The sequence below is a fragment of the Stylophora pistillata genome, chromosome 14, assembly GCF_964205215.1.
Source record: "Stylophora pistillata chromosome 14, jaStyPist1.2, whole genome shotgun sequence".
Classification (NCBI taxonomy): Eukaryota; Metazoa; Cnidaria; class Anthozoa; order Scleractinia; family Pocilloporidae; genus Stylophora; species Stylophora pistillata.
In genome coordinates, this window is record NC_142532.1 from 10,916,477 (window position 1) to 10,928,500 (window position 12,024).

Below are 12,024 nucleotides of genomic sequence, written 5' to 3' on the forward strand. Positions count from 1 at the left end.
AATCTGTAGGAATAAAATCGAAGGTATTCGTTGTAAGTACTGACGATAGATACCCACCAATGACTGCAAGATGGTATTTTCCAGTTATTGTCAAACTTTTCGATAAGACGAGGGGTGGGGGGTTGTCTGATTTCCATACTTCCAGCTCCAACTGACAAAAATTTTTGAAAAAATACTCGCTGATAACTCAAGGTGAAATATGGTAAATCATACTGCACTTTGTCGAGAGGGTTTTCTTTGACGTTTCAAAAGTCCTTGATACTATGAATAATAATTCTCATAGTTGACTTAGTCGATAAAACCAAATTATCTTACAATGCCCCGTACCGAAGCAGTACCACAGTCACCTCAGGAAGACTAGAAGCTTAATTCCGCTTCTCTTGAACAACTGGTTGGTGCGTCATGTAAAACATACTTCTGCGATCACAAACTGCTCATTGGATACAATATGATGTGTTACACCACCATTAGTTTGTAGCAGGTATTGTTGGTACATACCGTAGTGGTTTGAACAAAATAGATTCCATAGAGGTTAAGGTTAAGGAAAGATATTGTTACTATTAATGAATCAGACAAAGGAATACGAGGAGAAAAACGTGAAAGATGATTCTACTAAAGGAATTGCTTATTTTTGGAGATCGACAAACCTAGAACCGCACATTCGAAGTTTGGCGTTTAGAGAAGGAATATCTAAGGTAGCCTTAGGAAATCACCATACTTTACTTCTCACGTTCAACTCTCAAGTCCTTTCTGTTGGCGATAACTCTTTCGGCCAGCTCGGCCTTGGTGATCTTAAATCCCGAAGGGAGCCCACAGTTATTGATTACTTGCGTGACAAACCGGTACAAGAAATAAGTTGTGGTGGTCAACACGGTGGTGTCATATGTGTCAACAAGGAGGTTTTTTTCTGGGGAGATTCATCTAGGGGACAATGCGGCATAGATGAAACAAAACTTGTTAACCTTCCTTCGCTTGTCCGGTTTGAACGGAGTAGCATCTCGAATGGTAGAGGAACACTGCAAAACGACAGTATCAAGAAGAGGGAACCTGTCATAATTGAAATTTCATGTGGAGACAGCCACTCACTTGCACTCTCAAGTGAAGGTGAAGTCTGGTCCTGGGGAACTGGTTGTCAACTGGGACATGGTGTTGGAACAGACGGAACTGCTATTCCTAAACAAATAGATGGTTTGATTGGCAAAAATGTAACAGAAATTGCTTGTGGAGCATATCACTCTCTGGCGATTGTCCAAGAGGATGAATCACATCCGACTTTTTCGCTGTCAGGCAGTGATGGAGAGACTGTAACATCAAAATCATCACACAAAATAAAACGGGAAAAATCTGGAAAGAAACAAAGAAAACTATCTAAGGGATCTAGCAAAAGAGGCCAAGTTTCTGGAAAACATGAAAAGCAAAGGGATTTTAAAGTTGAGACAGTTGGAAGTCCATCAGAAACTGAGAAGAATAGTGTGATGCGGACATATCTCAGTTATGGACCAATGGTCGCTGAAACAAATACTGAGGGATATATTAGGGATGTAGCTAATGAAGGAACTTTATTGGTACAAGATAAGCATGCTAAAATCACCTCAAAGAAAGAGGAACCAATCCTCTATCCCTTTGGTGAAGACATCTTAAATATAGATGTTAACAATGAAGATGAGACAGAAATGACTGATGATGTAGCTTCTGCAGTTCATATTCATGATAGTGATGCATCTCTTGACATTATTGACACAGGGTTTTCTTCGCTGGAAAAGAGTGATGTTGATCAGTACCTAAACATTTGCTCTGATCAGTCATTCCAAGAAATATACTCTGCTGAAACTGCAGCTTCTAAAGAAAATATGTCTTACTCAAGTACATCAAATTTATGTCTGTCAACAGTATCTCCATCGAGCCCTACAAGCTCTACAAGTATTACATATTTTATAAGCACTGATTCAGACTCTGAGGATTCCCTTAATAAGGTGATCAAGGACAGTAAAATCACAGAGTCAGCTGCACCCAATAGAACTTCATCTGCTTTTTACAGTGTTATTGGCAGTAGACTCATTAGACCGGATGTCAACCTAAGTAAGTTGACAAGTGCCGTAATGGAATCTGTCACTGGCATGTTTATGTCATCAACACCTGGACAGTTCCCAGTGTTTGATGCTCCAAAAGCTGTTATGTCAAAGGAGCCTTGTAAACAGTGTGGCTTGCTAGGCATGTGTTTGTGTGAAGGTACCACTAGAAACAAATTTAAATTGGCTGGTGCAAATACTCAGGTTTGGTCATGGGGAAGTGGAGGCTGTGGACAGCTTGGTCTAGGAGATACAGAAGATAGGTACAGTAATGTCTTGTTTATGATCATAGGGTTTAATTGATCAACAATTACTTTTTAGGATGCATGTGATTATTATTATTTGAAATAATGACTTATCAATATTTATTCTCTTGGAGTTTTCGGTGCTTTGGTTTTTATCTTTACTAGCTATGGTAAGGGTATACAGTGGACTTTAAGCTGTACAATGTCATAGCTTTAAAATAAAAATCACACTACTGCGAAGTTTGAAATGATTGTAACACAAAATCATTTGAAACTTCAACATACTGTATCTTGGTCAGTGATGACTTAATCTTCCCTGTGTATAATTCCTTTTTAAAGTGCAAATAATTGCTCTGCTCTTAAAAATAATTTATATGCATGAATGGTAGTCATTCTTTCCAATTACTAGGAGTAGTTTCAAGACAGAGAATTTTGTTTTCCAAGACTCTAAACTTGAAGGGTACTTGTAGTATATCAAAAAGTTAGTGTTCGTGACTCATGATGGCAGTAAGTTGGTCAACTTGTTATTAAATTTCCTGTTGACTGTAATGCATTGGTCTGAAGTTTGTACATCATAATAATAGAGTTTTTGGTTCAAAACCTGTTGTTAACATGCTTCAAAAAATATTCTACATATTTTTATATGATTGCAAACCTTTGAAAAAGTTTGGTACTTTTCCTCGTTGTGCTAAAAAGTAAAGAACAGTTCATTCAACAGAAAAGCTGCGCTCTTCATTAAATAGTTTTGAAGCACAATGAACTGGTACTTTCTGGTTCAAACCATCTACCACATGGTTGAGTCTCTATTAAAACTTATGGAATAGCAATATAACACCTATGATACAGTGTATGTCAAGGAAACAATCTGGCCTCTACTTTTGCAAAACAGATTTTATCCATGCTGTATAAAAGAGCTCAGTAATGTTGGAGTGATAAAGCTAGCTGCTGGAACCTTCCACTCATTGGCTCAAACAGTTTGTTCTCAGGTAAGAATCAAGGGGCTGCATGGAAATTAGCTTAAACTACTTTTAAAGGATCTATTATAACATTCACTAGATGTAATTTACATTTGTACATTGTATGTGTATGAAGCATTTTACTTTCATTGGGGCATCATTTATTTCCTGCAGGACATCTCTGAAACTAACACAAAGCATTGCCTCCCTATTCTCCAATCAATGTTTCTGTAGTCACCATGTGGTCTATACTGGGCTTCAATATAGCACTGGATAAGGGTGGGGATTACAGAGAAAGCTTGTTGAGAGTGTGATAACGCTCAAAGCTCAGTTTTGTTTGAGATGGTTTTGTCCCAGATTGTTGGTGACAAAGTCAGTTGCACAGACTAAATGGTTTGAAAGGGCATTAGAAAGCGCTCTTCGTGTGAAGGTATAGTCTGATCGTCTGGGTGAGTGTAGTCCTGAGAAGGACTGTTGTCGGTGGCAGTGACTGACGTTTCCGCACAGGTTGTCGAAACGTCAGTCACTGCCACCGACAACAGTCCTTCTCAGGACTACACTCACCCGGACGATCAGACTACACCTTCACATGTTACCCCCGGGCTCAAACCATTTACTGCAAAGCGCTCTTCTTTTGCAAAAAAGAAAATTCAGCTCTGTCGGAGCACACATGCCAAACTAACCATACAATGAGGTGGGATAATTCTAAAATTATCACCACTTATCACTACTACCACCAGTGCCTTTGTTTGGAAGCTTGGCATATCAACTCCGCCCATGCTCCTTTAAATCATGATGATGGTGGCTTACTGCCTGATGTCTATTTACACCTCATCAGAAATAACGGCAGCTAATTAGTGAACATATAAAACGGCCTCTTGTTGCAACGATCAGATCACCCCTGATGAAGGCACTAGACAGGAGTGTTGAAAAATTGGGTCGAAGAATTGTAATTTCAGTTACTTAAATTCAGAGTAGCATCAAACCATGTCTGCTTAGTGATAATTTGGTGAAGAGCTTCTTTGTGCTTACAGTTTTCTACACTAGATTTGACAGATTATTTGTCAAATAAATTGAAGGTCAAGAATGAACATTATAATCACAGGAATTTTTTTCGGAAATTATGTAATAAATAAACACCAACTCATTTTGACTGTAATTTATCAGAACTGTGTTGTAAATAATGAAATTGTTCTTCAACTCAGTGTTTTCTTTTTTAGGTTTTCTCGTGGGGCGATAACTCTTGTGGTCAGTTAGGAAGGAAAAAAAGCATGGCTCTCTGTCCTAAAAAGATCAGAGTAAGTGCATTCTACAATAAATCACAATCATTCCTATCTACCAGACTCACTGACACTGGGGGAAAGTAGTAGGAGTTGTAGAAGTAGAGGAATGGCACATTTTTACAAGATAAATTTTGCCATGATATATATATATGAAAATTCCCTATAAAATTATAATGATCAGAATATTTAATGACATCTTATTGATGAAGTGGATTTTTCAAGCCAGTCAAGGTCTACTTATGGTAGGTATCAACAGTATTTTTTCTTTTCAATAAGTGTTTTTCAGATGTGCTCATCTGGGACATTGCAGCTGGAAGCCACTACTCTTTATTCATTGGAGACATGGCCCCTAGTAGGCCTGATGTCTATGTTTGTGGCCGTCAACCAAGGTAAAGGAGGTGGAAAAACAATGAATTCTAATGTTTGTTGTCAACTAATATAAAATGTTTGAATGTGTAGAATGTAGGCTGTGGTTTAAATTTTCTTTGGTTTTAAATTTTTCAAACCATTTTGTTGTTTGAATTTCTTTTGTCCTATTATAATAGTCGTTTTTATATTCTAATAAACAAATTAAGGAAAATTGAGATCAAACTGATGTGACAAAAAATTTTCCTAAAAAGAATAAATGAGATTGGACTGTTGTGGGGATGCTTTTCTTTATAGACTAAACCCAAACATTGAATTAACAGGCAGGTGCCTATGATGTAGTCCCGTTCAAAATTGGTTTTTCTGGGCCATTACCCTATTTTATCAGTTCAAATGTAGAAAAGATAATAATGTAACTATAACATAACGTTTATTTAACTCTTGCAAAAGTGACACCAGATTACATGAATGATAAATACCCAGTTCTGGTGGGATTGATCATTGAACGGCTGGTCTTCCAAGCCCTTAATACTACTTAATTTGTGGGTCATAAAGCTACAAAACTGCTGAAACTGTCAGCTTAGAGTACAACAAGACAAAAGCACACTGCACTCATCATATTTCTAAAAGAAAGTGTAGTTTGATTGTATAGTCAGATCATGTGGATAAGAGTAGCATCTTACAAGGACTGTTGTCAGTAGAATTGATTGATGTTTTAACAACCCTAGGGGAAGGATGGGGGCATTGGGATCCATAACAATCTGCAGAACCATAAAAAAAAAATTGTACAAAATGGAAAAAAATAATTCATTAAAAACTAAAAACCACTTGAAATTCTGGCTGTCTTTTCCCTCTTCATAAAAAAGATGTGATCCTTGAGCTTCTTCCGGTTGCAGGCACATGAGGCACATCGGAAACTGTTTGACCTTAGCACTCCACCACTCAACAGGCTCTACCAGAAAAAATGAATTGTTTGGCACAAAAAATGAAAAACTGAAAATCCCAATACTCCCTCTGGAAGGAGTCACCAGAGTTGAGTGTGTTGTTGACTTCACTTGATTTTGATGATGACAGATTGATGAAACATCAGTCATTACAATTGACAACTGCTTGTCTTTCTCAGGACTACTCTTAACAGGATGATCAGACTATGACAGAATGTTGCCATTTACTGAACCAAAAAGAGAGATAATCACCTATTAGCAAACTGTTTATATCAATACTAAATTCCTTTTCAAGCAATTTACTTTAATTTTTAAATCATCATATTATAGCAACTCACAGAGAACAACAGTTAATTGGTTAAAAAGAAAATTTTTTATTGAGTTCTTTTGTCATAGTGCAATGCCAAGCGTGGCAGCAACAATGAACAGCATAAGAGAGAGCACATCTATGCCTTGTTTATTCAGTGAGGAGAGTTCCACAACAGCCCAGGCAACAACAGAAAAAGGGATGTTATCACAATCACAGTCATTTGATGACACAAAAGAACGTTCCCTACAGCACAGTAGGGTGGAGATTGTCAGACTTACAATGTTCAGAAAGGTTATTTATTTATCTATATTTAACAATTATTTGCCGAAGGCGAGGTGAATATTGTCGAATAATCGCTGAGACGAAGTTGAGGGGATTATTTGACAAAATTATATTCACCGAACCTGAGGCAAATAATTGTTTTAGTATAATTTCAGAGCTGAACAACAGAGAAATTTCTAAAATCATAACATTTTTAATTAGTAACATTTATTAACATTTATTTTAACATTTTATATAAACCGCGTGGAGCGGTTTATATGGCGTCATATAAGGAACTGCTCAACCAATCAAACTGCTGAAAACTCTTTGCTCATCTCTGAAATTATACTAAATTTATTTATCAGCTTCGCCAACAGGCAGGGACCCTGCAACAGCTTGTGCCAATTACTGTGGGCCCATTAAATGGGCCAGACCACATCACAGTAATCTTTTGAGTGGGTTCTTTAACATCCCCTGCCTAACCAAATTAATTAACAGATGTAGGAGATAGGACCTACAGTTTATTTGCCCATATCTGAGAAGACAAGAACGTCTATCCATTTCTTGATATTATAGAAAGGTAGCGCATTCTCCTCAGTTATTTTAAGACCTTGAGTGTTGGTCCAGCCAGGGCTTGAACCCTCAACCTCCTGCACAACAGTCTGGCACTCTAACCAATTGAGCTAACCGGGAGGTGGTTTGTAATTTGGGAAATAGAAATCTGTTAATGATTTGCTAAATAAATTGTAATCAGTTAATCTGTAATTTGCAAAACAAGAATCTCTGCAGAAAACACCACAGGCCAGAAGAATGAATCGGTCAGTTCACTACAAGTATGGATTGCAAAAGCAGCCAACCAAATCATTATTATAGCAACATCTAAGAAAAGTGAGAAATGAAAAATCTGCGTGGTGTTCTTTGCAAAATCTCCATTGCATGTATTTTAGGGAAAAAATCAATGTGTTGTCTATGTGGAAGAAGAGTGGCACCATGAAGCCATAAAGAGCAAAAGGCAATTCAAAATAGTTGCTGGCACTGTAGCCATACTGTATCTAAGCAGGGTTGTCACTAAGTGCCAGTTGCCAGATGAAAAAGCAATGATCACTGGCTAGATTTTTGGCCAGCAATCACTTGGTAAAGCACAACAGGCACTTCTGAGGTTACACATTTACAATCATTCACCAACTTTGAGTCACCTCACTTGAAATTTTAGCTGGCAGCTGTTTCAAATCCCTGCTTCATTTGGTGTAGCTAGGAGATGATGAAATTTTCGGGAGCATTTAATTCTAAAACAGCTAACAGTGTGATTATTGGTTATAATCAACTGCCTAGAAAATTATTTGCATTTCATTAGTCATTCAGTTTAAATCCTCCAAGTGAGTTTTCAGAGAAAAATTTTAGTTACCAAGAAAAAGCCTATTAGAACACACTGTGCTGGTTGTGCACTTTGAAATGTAGTTCACCTTCCCCTGCCCAAACAAAGTGGAGATGGAGATGAATTACATTTGTGTAGGAGGCCAGAGATTTAGAATTGAAACTTTGGTACATGGGAAGGTACTAGGTAAAATGTAACCATAGAAAATGAGGTACATCAGTGATGAAATGTTAACCAAGTTCATACAGGATGCTCCAAGGAATGGAGTAGCATAATGAGGTTAAGCACCAGGGGAGGTGATTGTTGTTTTTAAATTGCACTCAGTTGTTAAGGGTGAAATCTAAGTTGACTATGTAGTGAACGGTTTGTAAACTTTTCCTTAAGGTGGGGCAGCTGAGGAGTGTCAGTGCTGACACAGAACACTGTGCATGTCTTGCTGGCAGGTAATGAGAATACTCATATTATGAATATCATGATTGTAATTTCCTAAATTTCCAAGAGATTTAAATGAATACTAGGTAAGGTCATCTTTTGATTTACTAATGGAGAGAAGGATACTACCAGAATTGCTAACATTTTGACTCCTAAAATTGTTATATGGACACCGCAAACTCCCCTCTCCTACATGTGGGTGCTAACCAATCTATCTTGAACAAAGAAAAATTCAGACAAAGGAATCTTAAGTGATGTTTTTAGTTCCTATTATTTTTATTATTATTTTTTATTATTATTATTTTTATTATTATTTATTATTATTATTATTTTGACCTGCAGTTTTTAGTAATGCATTAATTAAGAATTTTGATTTCCTCTTGACATGCCAGATAAGAGGAAAATTTTATTGACTTATTAATATTTTTTTTTAAAGCTTTAATGAGATGGTGATTTGCAGAATATATCCTGAACATGTAATTCCACCTACTCAATATGATTGGATAATTATACTTATTAATGACTTACAAAATGATACCTTTGATTTGCAGCGACAAGAGCGGAATGTTGGAGATAATGAGTAATCTTGCTAGTGAAGAGAGACTATTTTATTACCAGCTGGCTCTTATTTGGCAAGCTGTTCTGACGCCATTCCTTCAATCAGGTGACCAGTCAGTAACTTTTTGTTGTTCTTATAAATGATGTAGAAGGTATCCTGCTAGCGTAAAGACAAAATACCCCTTTTCTTAACTTGAAAGAAATTAATTGAATGTATGGGAAAAGAAAATTAAGTCACATTGAAACTAAAAATAATGCTACAGAAATTATAGAACTGAAGATGATTTTGGCATTTCAATTTCCAATTTTTCAGAAGTATGGTCATGCTTGGCTCTAGGAGAGGTTGGACAGGTCTTATCTTCCATAATACAGGCTTTTTATGTCATTCTGAAATGTGTTTCCACAAGTTTTACATCTGTAACTCAACTTGTGGTATCAATGAAGGACTTTCAAGAGCTGTTCAATCTGTGTTGGTCTGATGATTTTTTACAAGCATTTGAGAGGTATGGCTCGCTGTAAATTGTGATTTATTACAACTTTTATTGAGTTAAAAAATACTGATAGGCGGTCAGGTAGAAATCATTTGTGTATCTCCCTTATATCTTTTCTAGACAGTTTTTGTACATGTTACTTGAAAGATTAATTCTTTTTCATCAGCTTTTCCAATATACTCATTTCAAAATTATTAAAGATAATAAATAAATGAGAGCTTGCAATTAAATTGTCCAAAGTTAGCTTGTTTGATGTCAAAGAAAACTTGTGGTATTTTATAATCACATTTGTTTTATAAATGCCATAGTGGTGAAGAATTGGCTTTAGTTTCAATCTGGTGTGATAACACAAATAATTACTGCCTCTGTCAGTGATAATTATCTCTGATTTTGAAGGTTTCACTTCAACAATAACTCGTATATTTAGCAACTTTTTGTCTATATGTATAATTTTTATGTGTACAGTAGGCCAGGACATGCAAACTTGATGACTGGTTTTGCAAGCATTTTAATCATGCACCATTGCTGTGCTCAAAAGGTTCAACACAGAACATCATTGCAGAAATAGAGGGAATATTGGATGACTGATTATTTTCCTTTAAGTTTCCTGAACATTTTGGCAGGATCATCACCTTTACTACTTTTGAAATCATGGAGTAATTATGTATAGCAGCTGGTAAAGTGCTCTCCCAAAAGGACTTGATATCTTCTGTTGGTAGTTTCAGCTAACATACCTCCATAAGTGACTACAAACTCTAGGGAAAAGTGATGCATCTGTAGATTTCAAGAGTCTTCTTGAACATCAGTGGAACAGATTGCATTGTGACTCATTGATTGTGAATTGTATAAATTAAATATGAATGTATAGAGTCCAGTAGGTTATAGTGTAAAAGAAACAAAGTCTACATGAAGATAAAACTATTTCCCTTATTCTTTGCCACCTTTTGAGTGACGTTTCAACTCAAGTAACATTTTTTCATTTTTGCTCTTAGGGTTGATCATTCAAATTCACAATCATCAGTAATTGTTTAGGATTCTTGTACTGAAAGTTATTTTGGACTCCAAATATAAGGTAGATGTCAGTAATTATTGCTTTTGTGGCCAATTATTTATTTAGCTGGTCATTTTTACAGGTATTCAGAATCCTTTAGTAATGGAGCAGCATTTGGTGTGTTTTCAGCAGTTTCAAGCATAACAAGGTATGACCTCGGGACACACTTTTACATGTGAATTAATTTCTTGATGGAGTGTACAGTGTATGTATTGAATGTTACAATTCATTATTTAATTCGTAATTTTCAATTGAATAATTGATGATTGCTCATATTAATATGTATGATATAATGGTCTTTTGCAGTGACATCTCATCTCTGAGCGAAACTGTGCTAGGTGATATCTTGGATGATGCTGGTCAGGTGATGCAACGTAAAATGCACGAGCTGCCAAGTGCAGTGTGAGATTAAGTTATTTAACTAATGGAGATTGATGCCAAGGAAAAATGATGATAAATCTCTTTTATTATTCCTTTTACTTCCATATAATAATCTGGTAATTATGTACTCTAAGATATTTTCTCTAAATGATTTCTTTTTATTATAAGTAGTTTTAGTAATTAGTATCAAGTAATATATTGTAGAGCCTATTTTAGAAAATCGACCTTTAGGAAGCAATATTCAGATGGGCATTAATAGATAATTTTCTGAACAATTTGTAGGAATCTGTTGGTTATGACAATGCTTTTCAACGTGTGATGCAATTTCCATTGTTGAAGATGCAGCACTACCAAGTCATTGTTGGAAAATTTCAGAACACACTAAAACTTTCTCAGGTAAATTTGTCTTGTTGACTGTGAAAAAAAGGAAATTGGAATTAAGTTGGTTCTAAAACAGATATGCTGAGAATAATTTTACTGCGTCAGATGTGGCTTGTGTGTCATTGTGAACAGATGTTAGAGTCAGTGGTGGAGTTAAGTAAGTTTATGGTAGAATGAATTTTACAAACTAAATTCTATACAGACTGAAGCAGCTCCACCTTATGTTTATACATTAACAACCAGATAAAAAACATCTTTCTCACCACTAGCAAAAGGCGAACACTCAGAATGGTGCACAAAATCTAACAGAGTCTTCCAAATTTATTTTGAGGATCACATTGTTTCTACTTGACAGACCTGTTGGAGTCTATTATTAGATTCAAAAGTAAATTTTATGCAATTTTAGATGATTTCACTTCATGGTTTCAGTTACTTTTATATATTTTTTATGATTCCATTATAATAGGTATTTCCATGATCAGTAAGAGTATGTGGGTTTATGCAATGCAAAATTGTGGTCCCATGCTGTCAGTTAACTTTTCAAGTTTGTGTGACTGTTATTTTAATTTTTCTAGAAACAGGAAAATATAGTGAACTGTGCAAGAATGGAAGAAGAGGCAAAACGATGGGAACAGCTTATCACTAAAGATGAAAACAGGCAAGCCGAAGCTGAACGTACACTCAAGTTCTGGGTCGAGTGTCCAGCTAAAGTTGCAGTGAGTTATTTATTTCACAGAATGCTTGCTTTTCTTAATATGCACCTGCATGAAAATTCTCTAGAAAAAACATATAGCACATTGTATGTTGATTCTAGGAATTATTTAAGTCTGCAGGCTAGTAAGTTAAACACTTACTGGCAAGAAGGAAATGACAAAGAGAACCCTCTAATTAGTTATGCAGACTAGATAGATATAATGACCT

At 35.9% G+C, this 12,024-nt stretch overlaps 1 protein-coding gene across 1 annotated transcript in view; it reads left to right on the plus strand.

Moving 5' to 3' along the window:
• Positions 1–416: 416 nt before the first annotated feature.
• LOC111332559 (alsin) overlaps positions 417–12,024 on the plus strand; it is a 32,613-nt gene continuing 21,005 nt past the window's right edge. Inside the window, exons 1-12 of the mRNA XM_022937916.2 lie at positions 417–2,332; positions 3,204–3,300; positions 4,491–4,568; positions 4,830–4,942; positions 6,260–6,464; positions 8,194–8,252; positions 8,793–8,905; positions 9,113–9,302; positions 10,424–10,489; positions 10,648–10,705; positions 11,005–11,118; positions 11,679–11,819. Coding sequence (XP_022793651.2) covers positions 564–2,332; positions 3,204–3,300; positions 4,491–4,568; positions 4,830–4,942; positions 6,260–6,464; positions 8,194–8,252; positions 8,793–8,905; positions 9,113–9,302; positions 10,424–10,489; positions 10,648–10,705; positions 11,005–11,118; positions 11,679–11,819 — 3,003 coding nt within the window. The 5' untranslated portion in view covers positions 417–563. The remainder of the gene's footprint in view (positions 2,333–3,203; positions 3,301–4,490; positions 4,569–4,829; positions 4,943–6,259; positions 6,465–8,193; positions 8,253–8,792; positions 8,906–9,112; positions 9,303–10,423; positions 10,490–10,647; positions 10,706–11,004; positions 11,119–11,678; positions 11,820–12,024) is intronic.